This window comes from Sorghum bicolor, chromosome 6 (genome assembly GCF_000003195.3).
Source record: "Sorghum bicolor cultivar BTx623 chromosome 6, Sorghum_bicolor_NCBIv3, whole genome shotgun sequence".
NCBI classification, from domain to species: domain Eukaryota; kingdom Viridiplantae; phylum Streptophyta; class Magnoliopsida; order Poales; family Poaceae; genus Sorghum; species Sorghum bicolor.
In genome coordinates, this window is record NC_012875.2 from 37945103 (window position 1) to 37968286 (window position 23184).

The 23184-nt window shown below is 42.7% G+C and overlaps 1 protein-coding gene across 1 annotated transcript; it reads right to left on the reverse strand.

The window, feature by feature from the left end:
* LOC110436448 (mucin-7-like) lies at positions 3908-5341 on the reverse strand. Its single transcript, XM_021463547.1, has 5 exons — positions 5105-5341; positions 4841-5011; positions 4559-4702; positions 4034-4135; positions 3908-3952 (listed from the first exon to the last, which is right to left on the reverse strand). Exons 1-5 carry the CDS (start codon positions 5339-5341, stop codon positions 3908-3910), a joined length of 699 nt encoding a protein of 232 aa, XP_021319222.1.

Consider the following 23184-nt stretch of genomic DNA (forward strand, 5'->3'; position numbering starts at 1 on the left):
ACAGCTAAACAAAAGGGGTTATGTATTTCAATTATCAAAAGTCTTAGATTACAATGAGTCTTAGGTGGTATTTATACTAGCAACAGCCCTGCTAGATAGGTATGAAAATGAAATAGAGTTTCTGAGGGAAGGCAATGTGAAAGGTCCCCTTGAAATGGATTCCCGAAGTGGCTTCGCGTGACTGTTGGCCTCCAGAGCAGTTTCCAATAAACTGAACATAACGTTTTATTGGGAAGTCCAAATGATGAACCGTTTCTTAGGTGTGAAACTAAACTCAAAGGGCTTTCCAGCAATGTATGCCAACCAGCACGAAACATTGTAGATTGGTATAGTTTTACTTGGCAAGTTGTACCAATATTCTGTCATGACAAAGTGTTGACCTTCTGAGCAGTCTGTACTAATTCTGGTCTGTAGGCAATATTGAGTATCCACACTCGTCGCCAGTAGATTCATTGGAAAGTAGACTCGACAAGCTTTCCAACAAGTCCTCGTGGATCTTCATAGCTTTTGTGAGTAAAAAGTTATGAAGATTTCTTGCACTGGTCCATTTTTGACTTCCACTGGTTCGTTTTTGACTCTTCTAGTCTATTTTGCTAGTGTTGCACTGGTCCGTTCTTGAGGGTCCGATTCATCCTTCTCTTCTTCTATATACCTGAGTACAATCAAGATACAACACTTAGGTAGTATATAATTCTCATTAATGTTAAAATGAATCTCACAAAGTAGCGTGTGGACCTCTTGTTGTAGCTTCTTTGCACGACTACGTGTAATCGGTCCACTGATGACTTGGGCTGGTGTCGGCGTAGGTGAAACTTGAGTGCATGTAGCTTGACTTGGAGCTTGTGACATCTTGCTTGGTGGCGTGGTCATATCAGTTGTAGATCAACAATTTCTATACAAAGTTCATCTTCATACGATGTTGTATCAAAAATTTAAGATTTGTCTAAGATTCAATCTTGTCACAACACTTTTGGTGGCATTATAAAACTATACTGTCACGCCAATAGGAGTGACATGACAAGGTGTGTTAGAAACACCATCTAATTGCATATGGTGTGACAACATTATTTCGTCACGCCAGCGACACTAGCGTGACCAAAAGGGTTAGATCTCCAAAAGTTTTCTAGGAGCGGTTATTATGAAAATATTGAAAAAAGGATTGAAAATAAAAAAGATCTGGTTTTTGGTATATTTATAGACTTGACTAGGTAGCGTGCCTGTACGTTACTGCGGGACAACCCTAAACCCTAAGCACCATGCGAACGGTAGCCGGCTTCACCACTGGGCTAAAGGTCTCGTCATAGTCGACACCGAGGCGTTGAGTAAAGCCCCGGAGAACCCAGCGAGTCTTGTACCGCTCAAGAGTGCCGACAGCCCGACGCTTGTGAGTCCAGATCCACTTGCCGGTGACGATGTTGGTGCCCAGCGAGTGAGGCACTAGATCCTAGGTCTGGTTGGCGAAGAGGGCCGCGTACTCCTCTTCCATCGTAGCGCCAGTGACGATCTAGCAAGGCCTCACAGACAGAAGAGGGTACAGGGGAGACCTGCGAGTCCCCGAGCATCACCGCAAGAGCCTGGGGATGCAGGGTACCAGTCGCGTGTCTCACAACCATCGGGTGAACATGACCTGAGTGTCAGTGAAGAAGTGGAGGGTGGTACACCAGTGTCGCGACACGGGTAGCTGGGGGCCTCGACGGCGGTGTCGGTGTCGTCGACAGAGAAGACACCGCCGATGGCGTAAGTGACCCTGGCGAAGAGGGGGCCACCGGTGCTAATGAAGACAGCGGCGCCAGCCAGGCACGGTGCTGGTAGACGTGCACCGGCTGCGCGAAGCGTGCTGGTGGGGCCGGAGTCGCCTATCCGGGATCCGCGGCGTGGGCACTCACGGGTAGACGAGCATTGGCTGGGCGTGCCGGTGGGGCCAGAGCTAGTGTCGGAGTCACCGACCCAAGACTCGTGTCGTGCGTAGGGGCTGGCTTGAAAGGTGACCCCTCGAGACCCAGGCCGGGTACAGGCCCTATGGTGTCACCGGCGACCGGTGGGCTGGGGCACGGCCCCGGCGAGGGGCATGGTATAGCAGTACCTATAGGAAACAATGGCAAAGGTGACCACCGGGTTAGTGCGAAACATAGAGGATAGGTCAAGGTCCGGGGTGGAGGTAGGAGTGGTGGTGGTGGAAAAGAGGAAGACAAACTCATCAAACACCACATGGCGAGAGATAAGGATGCGACGAGAGGTAAGGTCGTAGCATCGGTACCCCTTGTGTTCTTGGGAGTATCCGAGGAAGAAACAGAGGGTCAAATAGGGAGCCAGCTTGTGAGGAGCGGTAGCAGTGGTGTTCAGGTAACACGCACACTCGAAGACTCGAAGGTGATCGTAGCAAGGAGGGGTACCAAAAAGAGCATGGTGTGCGTGGGAGCTGGGCAGGCAGCGAAAGGAAGGCAGTTAAGGAGGTAGGTGGAGGTGTGCAAGCCCTTAGCCCAGAAGTGAGCAGGAAGCAAGGCCTGAAGGAGAAGAGTGTGCGCTCAGCCTTGCCATTCTGAGAGGAGGTATACAGGCAAGACATGCACAACTAGACACCATGAGAGAGGAAGAAGGCACAAGAGGTGGAGTTATCAAACTCCCAACCATTGTCACACTGGACGACCTTGATGGTGAGGCCGAACAGTGTGGACACCAAAGCGAAGAAGTGGAGGATCACGAGGAAAGCATAAGACTTTGCACGTAAAGGAAAAGTCTAGGAATAATGCGGATAATCATCAACCACCACAAGATAGTACTTGTATCCAGAAATAATGATGACAAGAGATGTCCATAAGTCGCAATGTACAAAGTAAAAAAATGCAGACTGCATGAGAAGAAGAACTATGAAAAGGAAGACAAACATGACGGCCCAGCTGGCACACATGACACAAATGCTCATTGTGAGGCCGAGTACATCGAATATCAGAACTACGACTGAGCTGCATCAAGGCATCACATTCAGGATGGCCGAGGTGCTGGTGCCAAGTAGTGGAGGAAGTAGTGGTGAATGTAGCTGACAAAATACGAGAAGAAGGCGAGGTAGATGCTAGAAAGCGAAGAGTGTAAAGGGGCCTCGTGCTATCACATTAGAGCAAAGGATGCCGGGAAGCCAAATCCTTCATAGTAAGACCAGAAGAGTCAAACTCCATAGAACAAGAATTGTCAGCTGTAAACAACGAATTCAAAGAAGGTTGTGAAACTATAGAAGGTGCAACAAGAATGTCAAGAAGACGAAAGGAGCCATGGGGCCAGCGGCACCCATAGATGTGATAGGAAGACACGACCCATTTGCGACCATAATGGTTAAAGGAAGAGAGGAAGACAGAGGGTGAACAAAAGAAAGTATACCAGGGTTAGGAGTGGTGTGGCAAGTAGCCCTATAGTGGGTGACCCACTCCGGCCCAACAGGTGGTGTTAGAGCCATGGTGCTAAAGGAGTTGGCCAAGGTCGCCCGGTCCCAACCGGCAGGCTCAGGCAAGGTGCCGAGTGGAGTAGCCCACGTGGACGCGGAGTACGCGCTAGGAGGTGCCACCCACGGGGTCGCTGAGAGAACCCTAGGGGCGTACCAGCGAGCATGGCCGTCGTCAAACGAGGCTCACCATCGGGAGCCTGGAACGGCCACATGGAGATGTGCCCTGACCATGGGTTACTGAAGGATGGCCACGGTGCACGCCATAGAGCTATCGGTGCCGTGTTGCCGCCACGACCTACACCACGTCCCCCACCGTGGCGACGGCGGCCGCCATGGCCTCCTCGACCCTGCTCGGCCAAGCGGGAGAGGACCAAGAAGAAACGATGGCGATGGAGGGGCTGGATGTGGTGGGGGAGTAGCCGCAAGAGCAGTCGAGGAGGTCGAGGGCCTCAGCGCGGAGGCCGATACGACCTAAACTACTTGTTGGAGCTCCTCCATGATGAGGTCGTCATAGACCTGCAGGAAGGTGGGGAAAGGTCACTAATGAGTGATCCATGTCTAGAGGTGAGTGTAGTGATCCCTGAGCCCACAAAGGACGTTGAGGACCAGGATACAGTCCTCCACAAGCCAGCCAAGGTCACCGAGAGAGTCCACCATACCCTTCATCTTGCGGTAGAACTCACTGATGGAGAGGTCACCCTAGACGAACATCTTGAAGCTCGCATCAAGACAAAGAGCCCGAGCCTTGGTGTTGCCCAAAAACTAGCCCTCGAGCGCTAGCTAGGGCCTACAAGCGTGCAGAGTGTTGTGCACGAGGTCGTGGAGATCTAGAGAGATTGCCCCAAGGATCTAGGAGAGGATGATGCTATCGAGGTGTAGCCACGAGGCGGTCTGGACTGTGTCCATGACGTCGAGGAGAACATGGTCGTCGAGGGCGTAGCGACGAAGGGTGAGGAGGACTAGATCCCGCCACCGAGCGTAGGAAGGGGACTCTGGCTCAAGGATTACTAGGACTAGGAGCCAGATGTTCTAGACCCCCCCAGCCTGGTAGTGAAGCTGGGCCACGAGTAGGTCAGCTGGATCGTGCCAAAGGACAACGATGGTAGATGTGCGGTGACCCACCCTAGTCCCCACCCCCACCGAGCTGGAGGAGGTGGCCCCACCATCGTGGGAGGCAGGAGAGGTGAGGAGCTGCTCCGTGTGGGCAATATGCTTCTCCAGGGCATCAGTCGCCTTGCGCTCGCGGTCCCAAGCGAGGGCGGCCTCCTACAGACGGGCTTGCCCTACCGCGTACTCTACCCAGGCAGTGGAAAGGGCAGTGGCAAGAGTGGAGTTCGGTCGTGTCGAGGTGCGCGGAGGGGGTGGTGGAGTAGGGAAAGTGTTGATGCCGGTCCCTGCGCCCACCACCAAGGTGTTCGGTGTAGGAGTCCACGGCGGCATGCGGAAGGGAAAGGGAGGAGCCCCGGCGCGCACGCCAGTGGCATCAGAGGTGGGACCGACGATGGTGTCCTCCACTGCGGCATCCTCGGAGCCCCTCGCGCCTACACGCAGCTGGTTCCCCGTGACTGCACTTGGCTGCAGAAGAGGGTCGGGCTATTGGGGAGGGTTAGACTGGTGCTGGTGATCCACACCGCCTCCTAGGGTTGCGGCGATGAGAGAGGGAGCCACGCCAGGTGCAGGTGGTGGTGGGTGGGGTGCACCTGTGTCGGGAGGGTGAGCCCCCGTGCCGCCTGGCAGAGTTCTGTCGGCGTCGTGCAGGAGGGAGGGCGCGCCCGCACCTGGAGGTGGGGCCACGAGGGAGGGCACACCCGCGCTGGGAGGAGGTGGACGCTCGCGACCGCCCGAGGATGGCCACCGGCGGCGCTGGACTGGGCCAGAGCAGCAGCGCTCGCCAGTTGTGCTCATGTTGGCTGGAGAGTGGGAAACTGAGCAAAATAAGTTGGGGGAGGAGGCCGGCCAGCCATGGTACTCACGGCGGCGGCGCTGGAGGAGGCCAGGCGGCTACCTGGCGGCTGACGGCTTGGAGGAAGGAGAAAGAGCTAGCCTAATACCATGTTAGAATCAGGGTTTCATTGTCTTTGGCCAACCCTAATTAGGGTGGCAATATAGTTGCCATACATGGGCCTCATGGAAACCCTAATTAGGGTGGCAATATAGTTGCCATACATAGGCCTCATGGGCCTACATTACACATACTCTAACAGCACAACTTGAGAAAACAGTGAGACGTATGTGGGTGAGCTGGCCCAGTGCTATAACACTACCAAACGTTTGGCTGTCTTCATTAGTTTTCTAATTTTATATATGCTAAAACTGCATTTGCAATATATCTTTGCACCATGAATTCTAATAGACCCTCAAGTGGCCTTAAACTCGGCATCAGCTAACCCAGAGAAGCAAATGAGATCATTTGACAACCAAAAAATCATAAGAAGTCTAATGGGGGCTCATCATGCTTCCCCAGCGGTCATGCGTGTCGATGCTGGTCTTCCAGCTGAGCAGCCACTCTGACAATGTCAGTGGCCCTCATAGACAGCAATGTGCAGTGCAGTACCGCTGTCATGAGCAATTCCCTAGACATCACACTACAGGTAAATAGCATATAATTTTGTAGCACAAAAATTCATCTTCAACCTCAGAGTACATGAAAATTTCAAAAAATTGGCACATGAGTGATTATGGTTTGGAAAAACACTCAAACTATAGCTCGCCTCAAAGCAAAATGAACATCACTCTCTTTTCAAGCTTATCCATGAGCTAATGCCAAAACCTGTGCTACATACAAAATATTTTAGTTTTAGAGTAAAATACACTGGCGGCTCTTTAACTTGTCGCCCTGTGCCACTTTGGTCCATGAACTTGCAAACGCGAAAAAGTGCCTCCTAAACTTGTCGATCCGTGCCACTTTGATCCATGAATATGCAAATACGAGAATAACACCGGCTGCATGGCACTATTCTGCCACGTGGCCGCCTCTGGTAGGCCATGCATGGCACCGTTTATGGTGATGATGTCAGCACTTCTTTTTAAATTTACAAAATTGATATATTTTTATTCGTAATGCCAAGTATATCAAATAATATATCAATTTTAATCGCCTCGTCGAGCTCTTTCTAATGGTGTACTCCGTTTTGTTGTTTGAGATAGTTTTATTTAAGCATTATGTATAGGTTGATATCATCATAAAACATCTATAAATCAATTTTCATAATTTTTCAATATTTATTTTGGCCTACAAAAAATCATAAAAGTTGCATTATTAATTAAAGGAGATAATTTTTGCTTGTTTTAAAATTATCTCTTTTAATTAATAATGCAACGTTTATGATTTTTTGTAGGCCAAAATAAATATTTAAAAATTATGAAAATTGATTTATAGATGTTTTATGATGATATCAACCTGTAAAAAATGTTTAAATAAAACTATCTCAAACAACAAAACGGAGTACACCATTAGAAAGAGCTCGACGAGGCGATTAAAATTGATATATTATTTGATATATTTGGCGCTACGAATAAAAATATATCAATTTTGTAAATTTAAAAAGAAGTGCTGACATCATCACCATAAACGGTGCTATGCATGGCCTACCAGAGGCGGCCACGTGGCAGAACAGTGCCATGCAGCCGGTGTTATTCTCGTATTTGCATGTTCATGGATCAAAGTGTTACGGATCGACAAGTTCAGGGGACACTTTTTCACGTTTGCAAGTTCGTGGACCAAAGTGGCACATTTTACTCTTAGTTTTAATTGCTAATACATCTATCACTTGCATCATATCATACATCACAATAAAATTCTCACAAAGAGAATCTCAGGAAACCCTAATTACACTTCCTATGTCCAGCATTTCCATAAATCATGCATGCAAAGTTCCAAAAAACTTAAGGATCCTAAAATTTGGATTTTTTTTCAGCATTTCAAGCAAATACAGTAGGCTGTGACAGAACCGCCTAATTTATACAAGCTTAAGTACGACTGTACCCGTTTAACATGTTGACACGCGCATACTCTCACTTATATAAACCCGGTAGTCTGCCGAGTGTCACGAAGGACCTCGGTAAATCAACTTTACACCAAGATCGCATGATTAAGCAAATACACATCACATACACGGAGATTTGCAGCGGAAATAATATTACAAAAGAGTTCCCAAATATAACAGTACAAGTTTGGATTTCCTAGAAAACAACATAGCTTTCAAATGATTACAATAACATAAGTTCCAAATACATTGCTAGCATAAGTGACATCCTCCGACAAAAGCATGTAGATGAGAACACTATATAGAATCACCGAGCCCACCGGCGGTTAGCCACCATCTTTAGCAGACTGAAGACTTCACCTGCAACATGGTGGGATAAACCCTGAGTACTCGAATGTACTCAGCTAGACTTACCCGATAGGAGAGAAAATAAAAGACTCTCAAGGATATGCAAGGCTTTTTGGTGGAGTTGGTTGGATAGCATAACTTTGCCAAAAAGAACATTACTATCATGAGTCCTTACTTTCAACCTTTTAGTCAATATTTTAGCATCAAGTTCAATTAAGCTACCATAGCTAGATTTTGCACCTATTCTATAGCAATCACTTGATTAATGAGCATCATATTAATAACCATATCCGGTTTATCATGTAGCCATCATCATCATCATCATAACCATTAAGTTTCATTTAGTTTATCTACGTTGCCGCTGCTCGAGTCAAGTTCTCACTATCCGGGAGAGACGGCGATTCGAATCGAATCCTATCCAGCTGGAGGGGTATTCCTAGCACTCACCCAAGCATACCTCGCGAGGGCAGCTCGGATCACTTTTAGCACAACTCCGGACCAATTCGCGGGTCCGTACGGCGCCGCACCCCCAGGGACTGCCAATCCGCCAGGGTCAGGACTCTAACCTGACTCCTCGGTCTTACGCCATTGACTCCCCGTACATCCTTACTACCAACCTGGGTGCGCACTTTAACCAGATCGGGGTATTCGGCCGGAGATGCACTCGTAGGCTTCGCGGTCGGAACGACTTATCCGGCCAGCTAAGTGGTAGGCATGCGTTCAACATGACACGAGGACGTACAGCGAATCAGTCCTTAACCGACACAGACGGGGATAGATTCACACCCAAGACCTCTATGCCTTGTTGCTTCACTATCGTCATCCCGCCCGGTCTCAAATTCATTATTAGCACATGGTTATTTCCACGATAGCAAATATAGCCAACCGTGATCAGGTATCCACCTATCTCTCGCAGGTGACAGGAAATCACCTGGCTTCTACCGAGCTAAGCATAGAACGTCTTCCTTATACTAGTAAGGGTTCAGGTAGTTTCATATAGTGGACAAGGTAGGAATATATGCACCAACGGTTTCATTCAACTCCTATCACCTAATGCATCATATAAAGTTATACTCTTGTGCTTTTATAAAAAGAGAGGGTAGGAGACTTAGAATGCTCCGGGGCTTGCCTGGAATCCGACACAAGTCAGTTATGCCAGCTTGCACCGTCTTGACGACATCTAAGGTGACAACACTTGTGTAGTCCTTCCATCATCCGGTTAGGTCCACCATAAAGTCCTTCACGTAGTTCATCTAGTGTACCTAAATGAGATACAAGATGCAAGTGTATGAACACGTAGAAGTGCAATATACAAAGCATCACACACAAGAAGCATGGCAAGAGCATGGTTACACTAAACAAACTTAAGCACTCCTCATTGCTTTACTTATTACACAACCAACATGTTAAGACAACAAAGAATGCAACACTAAACATATTAGACATGGCATACATGTTTCACAAGATCTCAGGTGTATTAACTTGGCCATTATTAAAGACATGAGTCATACATAGCAATATACCAAGCATGTACAACAATACAAGGAATCTGCCATTTTTAGGACTGTTAACAGCAGCTGAGTAAATAAATCATAACTGAAGTTACACAACTCCAAAAGACATGCAAGAAGACATTCTGGAAGGATTAAGAAATTATCTACATTTGATATTTAGACATAAAAGCATGATTCTCAACTTACATTGGTCGAAATTATAAATTTTCAGAATCTGTCCCTGTCAAACAGAGAGCAGCCCTTTCTGGAATCAAATTTTAAACAGACATAACTCACAAACCACATAAACAAATACTACCACATTTTGACAGCAGCTAGATAAATGAATTATCTACAACTTTGCTATAAACAAGATTCCCAGAAAATATCATTTACATATTGTAATCCAAACAGTTCCACAAACTGTACAGAAACAACAATTGCAAACAATTAATTATTAACTTATGTTTCAAACATGCATTTGAGCAAAACCATTATTACCAATAGTTTGCATATATCTAAAGAACACCAGAAAACATAGTGGTCATTACCAAATAAATTTATTTAATGTCTTTCTTAATTTATTTGGATAATAAGGTGAATTAAAGAACATATACCAAACTTGCATAGTAAATTCTACAAAAATTACAGTTGCTACTACATACCATCCATAGTCTACTGTATAAATTTCACTGCATTTGGATAAACATATCAACATCTATGAAAAAGACAAATTGCTATTGCAATTAACCATGTGAGAGCAAGATAAATGCACAAATCATATTTTCTTCAAACACATGGCCATAACATACATAAACATGATACAACAATATCATATGATTATATTGGAACAACATTTTCCATTTTTCCATTTTTATTTATACTTATAAACCATTTATCAAGATCCATAAAGATATCTCTGTCCAAAACATGGACAGAATCTATCATGTCACATTAAACAGCCATAACTTGAGTTTCACGTGCACATAAATTATGGTTATGTACTTTCTAGAAATCTTACTAAATTGTGAACAACTTTGTTATTAACATATAGAGCTGAATCTAGCACTAACAAGGTCTTACATAACAAACAATGTATTCCTGTCTGGGTTTAGACAGAAACTGAAACAGTAATTAAAACCACTATAACTAAAGATATGCTTAACCACAAATTATGATATTTAGCTTTATGGAAAGCTTATGAAAATTACTACAACTCATATATTTTCGTCCAGGCTTGATTCACAACCTAACTGAGTCAAACAATATAAACATGCAGATCCACTCAGAATAGGAGCAAGGCAACACAGAGCAATTGTTATTTTTATAACTCTTAATCTGTCATGCCTAAATTCATGAAACTTTTACCAGACATCAAATATCATATGTAAAACATGCCACAATATTTTCACACTTATTTGAGCAATAATACATTGGTTATGAAAAAGACAAATATAACAAGCAATTAAAACCAAACTGCACAGATCTATTTTTACCGTTGAAACTTCAAACACAAACATGGCATATTATAGATCTACTGCATAGAGAATTTCACAAGGATTCCAAAAAGTCCACATTTGCTATTTTACGACTAATATATGAATTACTATGCATTTCCAAAGTTCATCCATGAAATCTGCGAAAACAAAAGAAAAGGAAAACAGATCTTTCACCGGGGACCCTGGACTTTCTATGAATCACGCTATAACCCAGAAACACTATTCATATGAGTCTTGGATTCGCATCTGGAACCCTGAGTTTATTTTTATTCGAACCCGAGGTCCCTTCTCTTCTCCCTTCTTACGGAAACAGAGGACACAGACGACGCCACAACGACATGGCCGGCTTCGGGATTCTGCTCGAGAGTGCTGGTGGCAGCGGGGAGCCAGTCGGCGGTCTGGCCTCGGCCAGCCGTGGTCACGCCCGGCCCTGGCCTTGGCCGGCCGCAGCTAGCAGTGGCAGAAGCTTGAGCTGGGGGGGCTTGCCATGGCGGTGTTTGCTGTGCATGCTCCCAGAGATATGAGAGGAAGCTCCGAGCGAGGGAGATTGAATGAGGGAGTGGAGAGGCGAGTGAGGAGGGTCAGGCGTCCACTCTGGGGAGTGCAGGGGCTCAGGATGCGCAGCAGAGGAGGTCGGCAATGGTGGGGCGCGCTCTGTGCATGGTGGACACGTCCATAGCAGGTGTCACTCGTTGAAGCGTTTCCTCGAGCACGTGGCGTGCAGCGAAGTGGCCGGCGTGGGAGGCGAATTTGGGCCGTTTCCATGCCGAATTAGGAGATGGCCAAATATGAAGTTTGTCAAGCTCGGCCTGATCTACATTTGTTATTTAAGGGTCACAGCCATTAGGGTTGTAGATCAGTAGATAATTTGATGCCAACCCTTGAGTGTCAATGAATTGATAATGATTAGCAAAACTCAAAATTGATGACCAAAACGAAGTCAAAATGGTGTCATCCTTTGGCATGCTCTTGTCCACAATATGCACTCCAACTTTTATTTTGGGACCCAAGCAAGTTATTTAGTAAAATTTGGAGAACGTGGAATGCCAACGTGATGAACTGCAAACCTAGACTTAGAAACTCTAAGTGCTGGAAATTATAGCAGATTCAATCTTGGGACTATTATTTGACATGCTTAGAAGATGATTCAGACTTAGTAACTTTAACAAAGATTGTATTATGCAAACTATAGTACAACTTTTACAAAAGCACCTTCTACTGTTTTGGCCTGGTTAGTAAGATACAGGGCTCCCAACTAGGGTACCCGAAACTGAGCACCTCAGGACTTAGCCAAAAAAAATTCTGGAGTTCCAAAACAGCACTGTATTGAATTTTGTAAGCTCAATATGATTAGGTTAGGGGCAAAACTAGCTCTTGACCATTAAACAAAGTTTGTTCTACTGAATCTAAAATACAACTTTCATTTAAGGTCAAACCTCACAACTAGTACAGAAGTCAAACTTTCTCTTTGATCAAAGCAGCAACTTGATAAAGCATGAAATAAGGTTTTAGGCCACTTGAAGCATTTTCTGGGCAGAGCTCAACATGAACCCTTCATGACTTTTGTTGTAGACTTCATCTAGAGTCATTTGGACAAGGTTTCAAGGATTGGTTGATGACCTATGGTTCTATTCACTTAATGAGGTCATTCCAACAAGCATTTAACTTATCATTTCATGTGACCTTTTGATTTCCAACTTCTTGAAACTTTTTTTTGAGTGATCACTATAGGCAGTGATGGATGTGGGACACATGAGAGATGTTCCATTAATGTCCCCCAAGCATACACTTTGAAAAGGGCCTATAGGTAAGCAAGGGTGCATTCTCCAAGTTTAACTTGAGGCTCACTTTCATGGATTAACCTTAACATGATCATCACCACTTATCATGACATGTCTAAGCTCAAAACCTAAGGTCTAACTAGTGGCAAACACCTGGGGTGTTACAACCCTCCCCCCTTAAAAGAATCTCGTCCCGAGATTCAGGACAAAAGACTTCCAAGGGTAGAGAAGCATGTTATTCACTTCGAACATTGGCGATAGCAGTCAATTACTTATCTCCAAGATTCAGAGAGGCTGATTTGGTCAGGACACTTTCTGATACTGGTTCTTCATAGTGAATTTGTGTCTAAAGAACTTCCTTGATTGACTTCCATGAAGCATTGTTACTTTGGGAGGAATTCAAGACAACACTATCATATGTACTTCATTCCCAATGTATGATGGATGGTTCGAGGCACAGTAAACTACTCACTACAATGTTTCCATCTATGTTCACAAGGCTCGAAAAGTAGTGCTCTACCAAAATGGCTTGAGTACAACCTTCCGTAAGGGAGGAGATTATGAACTAGATAAACATCCTTTGAGGTTATGAGAAACCTACTAACCAACAAACGATGTCTATTTTGGTCATACGGCCTAATCATTCAGATGCCAATTGATGGAAAGCTACATAAGGTTCCATGTGTGCAGTTCTCTTTCTCTCATAACAACACTGTATTATCTAAGTCTATCAAGTTAGCGCTCACTATTCAAGGAATTTCATGACTCCAAGTGTTAACAATTACCTAGGTTGTATCAAATACAACCTCTTGGGTAAAAGGAACATAGAAGATACCCAAGGCATGTTAGCATTGGATAAGCATGGCTAAAGACAGATGATAGCAGGGTCTAGAGGACAACAAAAGTTGCAAGTATTCACTGAATTAGGGAAACAAGCTACTACCAAGCAAGTCAACTATGAAATTTCCATCACTAAGTAGTTGCTTAGTAAGTTGGGTCGAGTATAGTAGTGAAATAGCTTGGTGAAACTTCTTTTGACATTGAGACTTCCTTTCTAGGGCCAAACAACATCTCTAAGATAATAAATCTAAGATTTGTTGTTTAACACCTTTCCAAGTTTTTTTTGACTTGTAGAACTCCTAGATTGCTCAACTATCGGTTGATGTGATAGGGTAACAACTAGGTGTCCAAGGGTGAAAGGAGTCTTTTATAGGTCATCCTACGGTTCAGTTCACACCGCACAAACTAGCTTCATTATGCATGAATTGTTAGTGTGTATAGAGATCCAAGAGTCTTATGATCATTAACCAAAATTCAGCTCAAGCAAACACCATATGGCTAATCAAACAAAACAAAACCTTTGCTAGCACCACACACATGATGATGCTAACTGAGACTAGAGATGTGCTTTCATCTAGCTTGTGTCCTAGATATAGCATCTAGTATTATATGTGTGATTGTCCAAGAGGGAATTGACTTGACAACATAGGGCCTAGAGAAGGGAATACTATTTGCATCGTTGATCAACTTATTGTTTTCTTCGCATGACACTATTTTATGAGACGTAGCCTTCAGGGATATCATGGAGTTGTTTCCAAGGTAGTGATTAAACTTCTAACTAATAACTAATCAGTTGTCTCGAAACACTAAAAAGTTCCAAAACTTTCTTCTTTGGTGGCAACAATTATAGTTGATACATTTGTAGGCAGTCAAGATCAAAGTCAGCCAAAAAGAGATCACAATAGAGATGGTTGATTAGGACTGTGTGATTTCCATGATCAAGATTTGGATCAATTCTTGTCTAATTGGTAACTTGTCCAACTTTAAGTGTTGTGTGGCCTTTTGGATTCAATAGGGATGACACAAGTTACTCACCAAACGACTGATATTGTTATATGGGTAACAATAGAGTCTCTTGTCTACCATCCCTTGTAGTCTGTTAAGGTTTATGTCGGTAACCTATTCTTCAAAGGTTATCTTCTTAGCAACTTTAGAAGGAAGTTCAATTACATAAGTCTAATATAGATCTTCTGATTGGACATAAGGAATGATAACCAAGGACAAGTTCATGAGAAGATAACACAGTGGTGTAGTTTTATAATAGATCATGACTAGCAACCACGATACCAGTGCGTGCCGAGCAGCACGACCTTGTGTCTGCAGCCACAGGATGCTCTCGGTTTCGTCACGGCACCGTCAATCGTTAATCATGACAATATTATTGACCTTACCACCAACATGAAATCTCACATGACATAGGTAGGTCTTGCATGTACAAGGATCATGTGCAAGACAAAATTAAGCAAGCAAAGATGACAACAAGATTTGGAGGTAACAAGTAGAAGGTTAAAGGATGAGAACACGACACAAGACATAAATGGGTATGCCTTATGCCCATCAAGGTCATTACCTAACGATTAATTTATGAGATGCGGTCTTGTTGGGTAGGAACATGAGATCAAAATTGATAAGCATCCCAAGACTTGGGGAGGTTGGAGATGAATTAAGCAAACTCCAAAGGTAAAAACACTACCCGATCAGAGATCTAGATGATAGGGAGTTACATGATTTGTAAAGCAAAAGATTCCAAGATTAGGCAGCAAAAGATTGCCTTACACAAGCTAAGTTTTGGGAGATGTAATCGGGAGGTCCAACATGGATTTGGTATGGTCTCCATAATTAGCAAAGAATAACTATGGTCAAAAGCTTTCTACAGCGAGAACTTATCCTAACTAGTTGGCTAGACAAGGATATGTGCAAACGGGTGCAGGACAACCATGGTATATGCAAGCATTTAAGGGTCTGGACATGGATTTACATATCAAGCATAGGCATGGATGCTCTAACATTCAAAAACTAGCAGTCAAGTCTATAAGCTCGGCTTCTAAGAAAGAGAACCTAATTTGATACAACCAGCACACAATGAACATAACTTGAGTGTCATTCTAAGATAAAGCTATTTAACACTCGTGCTTGTCGAGGACAAAACAAGAAACAACCAAAGCACGATCCAGATAACCAACATCCACACAACATAACGGTTTTAAGCAAGTACTTGAGAGAACTCAAACAATCACGCTTAAACAACCATTACTAAGGACAAGGCTTACATATAACAAACATCTATCTACAGCAATACAACACATTTATCCCACATACAAGGATTATGATACCATATGTGCTACAAGGCAAGTGGACATGGCTCAGTCTTTTAGGTAGAATATGATTTTGAGATAGATAGTAAAAGGGCTCGAAAAGATTTTTGGCATGGCTGCACTATCATGCAAATGGACTTACCACAAGCAAGAGTCTAGCATTTAGGAAAACTCAGCGGGAAAAGGTTATCAAACCTATGGAGTTAATTCAAAACTTAACAAAGTTCAAAAAGAAAATCAGTCAGCTCTGTCTAAACTAGGGTAGAGAACTTGACATAAACTTTAGAAAATGGTAACTAAAGTTTCATTGATCCAAGAAACATGATCCTCAATCTTATGGAAAACTTATCAAGTTACCTATAATTTTCTTATTATCATTTAAGGTGCTTCTACAGCTAACAAGCACAATCAAAACAAAGAAGGCAAATCTATCCAGATTTTTGACAGATTATGTCATTCTACTTCACAGGCTCATAACATAAGATTTAGACCACCAAAAGTAGTGATCTAAGACATTTTGGAAACCTTAACAAAAGTACTACAGTTCTTCTATTAACTCCAAAACATGATTCTATATGCATACTAGTCGAACAAACTAAACATTCAGATTTGTTCAGAACACAATCAGGATATGACAACAAACTTCAAAAGATCATAACTCCTAAACCATCAGGCCTACGGTCATGAAATTTTAGGATAAACTAGATATTGGGGTTGGCTACAACTTTGGTATTCACCATACTTACAGAAAACACCATTATTGTTATAAAAACACCACTAGAATACAAACTACTCTAGCAGCCAAAATTCAACACACATATCAAGCAATGTTTTCCCTTGTTCTATTAACAAGAGAGCACACACATGTATGACTCCAATAGCTACAAACATTATTACCTAGATAAACAATAATGTAGTTTGGTGACAAGGAGGATTATATAAGAATCATAATTGCTTAAGTGAGGTTAACGCATTTGCAAACGCTTGCATGAGCATTGGATTCACCACTTGGCTAAACAAGTGGACACTTGACACCTACAAGTTCAAGCATATAGCCTTAACTATTTCTATTATAGGTAGGCCATATTTTTCTTAGTTAATTAACATTAGAGGATTCATCAGAAATTATTTACATGCATGTTCACCGACAAGTTTTAGTTTTCAAAGGATTGTAGTTTCTACTACTACTAACTTAGCATTCCTATAGAAGCAAACATTTCAAGGCTAGACACATCACACACTACTTTCAAGCAAAACTATTCAAGTAGCATGGACTAAGACAAATTTTTGTTTAGCTTCATACAAGGAAAGGAGTAACATCACATCACTCACAAGTTCCTTATCATTAGAACAGAATGAGAGAAGAATAATTATGAATAATGCAACAATCATGACGATGCATGCTTCGTCCTAATCGTCCTCACAAAATTGCCAGCCTAAGGTGGCAATAACGTTCTATGTCGGTGGCATAACACGTACTCTCTCGACATATAGCTAGTCGTCAACTACGTTCAATCTATGCATTCGTGGTTAGTGTACCTGCAGAAGAATTTCATTTCAGCCCAACCCAACAATAATATATGTGCAGAAATGAAAGTCTGGTCTCTAGGTTGAAAGCTAAATACTCCAATATATATTCCCAAATATATATTGCAGCATACTACCCATGTGAAGCACGTCCATGTATACACAGAGACATGTATACACGGTCATACCAACTAACCCACAATTAAGTACCTTCATATAGACATGTGTGTAACATGTAAATATTCCAGTAACCACATCTTACTCTCCCCTAGACCGACGGTTGGACGGTCATGCTCTCACAACTCACATTCTTACCTTGAGCGTCGAGGCATTTAGATCCATACATTACCACTCAAGCAAGTGGCATCCATACAATTTCACGCCGTATGGACGACGAAAGGAAAATATTGCTTACCGTGGCGTAGAGGTATATGATCCATTCATTACCACTTAAGTAAGTGGCATCCATACTATTGCACGCCGTATGGACGACGAAATAAAAAGTTGCAATAAAGTAAACCCCCATAGTTAGTATCAGTTTACATAAAGCCACCTAGTAGTCCTTAATTGGGCATAACTGGAGGTTGTCGTTAGCATAGTTTTTGTAAATTAGTTTTGACAAGTTTTGCCTGTAGCTAAAGTTTTAGTCCAAATAGGATTTTTAAAACCAAAACTTTGTTTTTAAAATAGTGTATCTGATAGTATTATACTTAATCTTGCTCTGATACCAGCTGTGACAGAACCGCCCAATTTATACAAGCTTAAGTACGATTGTCCCCGTTTAACATGTTGACACGCGCATACTCTCACTTATATAAACCCGGTAGTCTGCCGAGTGTCACGAAGGACCTCGGTAAATCAACTTTACACCAAGATCGCATGATTAAGCAAATACACATCACATACACGGAGATTTGCAGCGGAAATAATATTACAAAAGAGTTCACAAATATAACAGTACAAGTTTGGATTTCCAAATTGATTAGAAAACAACATAGCTTTCAAATGATTACAATAACATAAGTTCCAAATACATTGCTAGCATAAGTGACATCCTCCGACAAAAGCATGTAGATGAGAACACTATATAGAATCACCGAGCCCACCGGCGGTTAGCCACCATCTTTAGCAGACTGAAGACTTCACCTGCAACATGATGGGATAAACCCTGAGTACTCGAATGTACTCAGCTAGACTTACTCGACAGGAGAGAAAATAAAAGACTCTCAAGGATATGCAAGGCTTTTTGGTGGAGTTGGTTGGATAGCATAACTTTGCCAAAAAGAGCATTACTATCATGAGTCCTTACTTTCAACCTTTTAGTCAATATTTTAGCATCAAGTTCAATTAAGCTACCATAGCTAGATTTTGCACCTATTCTATAGCAATCACTTGATTAATGAGCATCACATTAATAACCATATCCGGTTTATCATGTAGCCATCATCATCATCATAACCATTAAGTTTCATTTAGTTTATCTACGTTGCCGCTGCTCGAGTCAAGTTCTCACTATCCGGGAGAGACGGCGATTCGAATCGATTCCTATCCAGCTGGAGGGGTATTCCTAGCACTCACCCAAGCATACCTCGTGAGGGCAGCTCGGATCACTTTTAGCACAACTCCGGACCAATTCGCGGGTCCGTACGGCGCCGCACCCCTAGGGACCGCCAATCTGCCAGGGTCAGGACTCTAACCTGACTCCTCGGTCTTACGCCATTGACTCCCCGCACATCCTTACTACCAACCGGGGTGCGCACTTTAACCAGATCGAGGTATCCGGCCGGAGATGCACTCGTAGGCTTCGCGGTCGGAACGACTTATCCGGCCAACTAAGTGGTAGGCATGCGTTCAACATGACACGAGGACGTACAGCGAATCGGTCCTTAACCGACACAGACGGGGATAGATTCACACCCAAGACCTCCATGCCTTGTTGCTTCACTATCGTCACCCCGCCCGGTCTCAAATTTATTATTAGCACATGGTTATTTCCACGATAGCAAATATAGCCAACCGGATCAGGTATCCACCTATCTCTCGCAGGTGACAGGAAATCACCTGGCTTCTACCGAGCTAAGCATAGCTAAGCATAGAACGTCTTCCTTATACTAGTAAGGGTTCAGGTAGTTTCATATAGTGGACAAGGTAGGAATATATGCACCAACGGTTTCATTCAACTCCTATCACCTAATGCATCATATAAAGTTATACTCTTGTGCTTTTATAAAAAGAGAGGGTAGGAGACTTAGAATGCTCCGGGGCTTGCCTAGAATCCGACACAAGTCAGTAATGTCAGCTTGCACCGTCTTGACGACATCTAAGGTGACAACACTTGTGTAGTCCTTCCATCATCCGGTTAGGTCCACCATAAAGTCCTTCACGTAGTTCATCTAGCGTACCTAAATGAGATGCAAGATGCAAGTGTATGAACACGTAGAAGTGCAATAGACAAAGGATCACACACAAGAAGCATGGCAAGAGCATGGTTACACTAAACAAACTTAAGCACTCCTCATTGCTTTACTTATTACACAACCAACATGTTAAGACAACAAAGAATGCAACACTAAACATATTAGACATGGCATACAAGTTTCACAAGATCTCAGGTGTATTAACTTGGCCATTATTGAAGACATGAGTCATACATAGCAATATACCAAGCATGTACAGCAATACAAGGAATCTGCCATTTTTATGACTGTTAACAGCAGCTGAGTAAATAAATCATAACTGGAGTTACACAACTCCAAAATACATGCAAGAAGACATTCTGGAAAGCTTAAGAAATTATATAAATTTCCAGAATCTGTCCCTCTCAAACAGAGAGCAGCCCTTTCTAGAATCAAACTTTAAACAGACATAACTCACAAACCACATAACCAAATACTACCACATTTTGACAGCAGCTAGATAAATGAATTATATACAACTTTTCTATAAACAAGATTCCCAGAAAACATCATTTACATATTGTAATCCAAACAGTTCCACAAACTGTCCAGAAACAACAATTGCAAACAATTAATTATTAACTTATGTTTCAAACATGCATTTGAGCAAAACCATTGTTACCAACAGTTTGCATATATCTAAAGAACACCAGAAAACATAGTGGTCATTACCAAATAAATTTATTTAATGTCTTTCTTAATTTATTTGGATAATATGGTGAATTAAAGAATATATACCAAACATGCATAGTAAATTCTACAAAAATTACAGTAGCTACTACATACCATCCATAGTCTACTGTATAAATTTCACTGCATTTGGATAAACATATCAACATCTATGAAAAAGACAAATTGCTATTGCAATTAACCATGTGAGAGCAAGATAAATGCACAAATCATATTTTCTTCAAACACATGGCCATAACATACATAAACATGATACAAAAATATCATAGGATTGTATTGGAACAACATTTTCCATTTTTCCATTTTTATTTATACTTATAAACCATTTATCAAGATCCATAAAGATATCTCTGTCCAAAATATGGACAGAATCTATCATGTCAAATTAAACAGCTATAACTTGAGTTTCACAGGCACATAAATTATGGTTATGTACTTTCTAGAAAGCTTACTAAATTGTGAACAACTTTGTTATTAACATATAGAGCTGAATCTAGAACTAACAAGGTCTTACATAACAAACAATGTATTCCTGTCTGGGTTTAGACAGAAACTGAAACAGTAATTAAAACCACTATAACTAAAGATATCCTTAACCAAAAATTATTCTATTTAGCTTTATGGAAAGCTTATGAAAAGTACTACAACTCATATATTTTCGTCAAGGCATGATTCACAACCTAACTGAGTCAAACAATATAAACATGCAGATCCACTCAGAATAGGAGCAAGGCAATACAGAGCATTTGTTATTTTTATAACTCTTAATCTGTCATTCCTAAATTCATGAAACTTTTACCAGAGATCAAATATAATATTTAAAACATGCCACCATATTTTCACATTTATTGGAGCAATAATACATTGGTTATGAAAAAGACAAATATAACAAGCAATTAAAACCAAACTGCACAGATCTATTTTTACCGTTGAAACTTCAAACACAAACATGGCATATTATAGATCTACTGCATAGAGAATTTCACAAGGATTCCAAAAAGTCCACATTTGCTATTTTACGAATATTCTGTGAATTACTATGCATTTCCAAATTTCATCCATGAAATCTGTGAAAATAAAAGAAAAGGAAAACAGATCTTTCACCGGGGACCCTGGACTTTCCATGAATCACGCTATAACCCAGAAACACTATTCATATGAGTCTTGGCTTCGCATCTAGAACCCTGAGTTGTTTCTTATTCGAACCCGAGGTCCCTTCTCTTCTCCCTTCTTACGGAACAGAGGACACAGACGACGCCACAACGACGTGGCCGGCTTCGGGATTCTCCTCGAGAGTGCTGGTGGCAGCGGGGAGCCAGTCGGCGGTCTGGCCTCGGCCAGCCGTGGTCACGCCCGGCCCTGGCCTTGGCCGACCGCAGCTAGCAGTGGCAGAAGCTTGAGCTGGGGGGGCTTGCCATGGCGGTGTTTGCTGTGCATGCTCCCAGAGATATGAGAGGAAGCTCCAAGCGAGGGAGATTGAATGAGGGAGTGGAGAGGCGAGTGAGGAGGGTCAGGCGTCCACTCTGGGGAGTGCAGGGGCTCAGGACGCGCAGCAGAGGAGGTTGGCAATGGTGGGGCGCGCTCTGTGCATGGTGGACACGTCCCGAGCAGGTGTCACTCGTTGAAGCGTTTCCTCGAGCACGTGGCGTGCAGCGAAGTGGCCGGCGTGGGAGGCGAATTTGGGCCGTTTCCATGCCGAATTAGGAGATGGGCCAAATATGAAGTTTGTCAAGCTCGGCCTTTTGATTCATGTGACCTTTTGATTCCAAACTTCTTGAAACATTTTTTTTGAGTGAGCACTATAGGCAGTGATGGATGTGGGACACATGAGAGATGTTCCATTAATGTCCCCCAAGCATACACTTTGAAAAGGGCCTATAGGTAAGCAAGGGTGCATTCTCCAAGTTGAACTTGAGGCTCATTTTCATGGATTAACCTTAACATGATCGTCACCACTTATCATGACATGTTTAAGCTCAAAACCTAAGGTCTAACTAGTGGCAAACACCTGGGGTGTTACAACCCTCCCCCCTTAAAAGAATCTCGTCCCGAGATTCAGGATAAAAGACTTCCAAGGGTAGAGAAGCATGTTATTCACTTCGAACATTGGCGATAGCAGTCAATTACTTATCTCCAAGATTCAGAGAGGCTGATTTGGTCAGGACACTTTCTGATACTGGTTCTTCATAGTGAATTTTTGTCTAAAGAATTTCCTTGATTGACTTCCATGAAGCACTGTTACTTTGGGAGAAATTCAAGACTACACTATCATATGTACTTCATTCCCAATGTATGATGGATGGTTCGAGGCACAGTAAACTACTCACTACAATGTTTCCATCTATGTTCACAAGGCTCGAAAAGTAGTGCTCTACCAAAATGGCTTGAGTACAACCTTCCGTAAGGGAGGAGATTATGAACTAGATAAACATCCTTTGAGGTTATGAGAAACCTAGTAACCAACAAACGATGTCTATTTTGGTCATAAGGCCTAATCATTCAGATGCTAATTGATGGAAAGCTACACAAGGTTCCATGTGTGCAGTTCTCTTTCTCTCATAACAACACTGTATTATCTAAGTCTATCAAGTTAGCGCTCACTATTCAAGGAATTTCATGACTCCAAGTGTTAACAATTACCTAGGTTGTATCAAATACAACCTCTTGGGTAAAAGGAACATAGAAGATACCCAAGGCATGTTAGCATTGGATAAGCATGGCTAAAGACAGATGATAGCAGGGTCTAGAGGACAACAAAAGTTGCAAGTATTCACCGAATTAGGGAAACAAGCTACTACCAAGCAAGTCAACTA

Coding starts and splice junctions, on each gene's coding strand:
- LOC110436448 (XM_021463547.1), bottom strand. CDS start 5,341: ATGAGCACAACTGGCGAGCGCTGCTGCTCTGGCCCAGTCCAGCGCCGC. Junction 5,012..5,104: donor CACCACCACCTGCACCTGGC/GTGGCTCCCTCT, acceptor CCTCTTCTGCAG/CCAAGTGCAGTCACGGGGAA. Junction 4,703..4,840: donor CTACACCGAACACCTTGGTG/GTGGGCGCAGGG, acceptor GCCCGTCTGTAG/GAGGCCGCCCTCGCTTGGGA.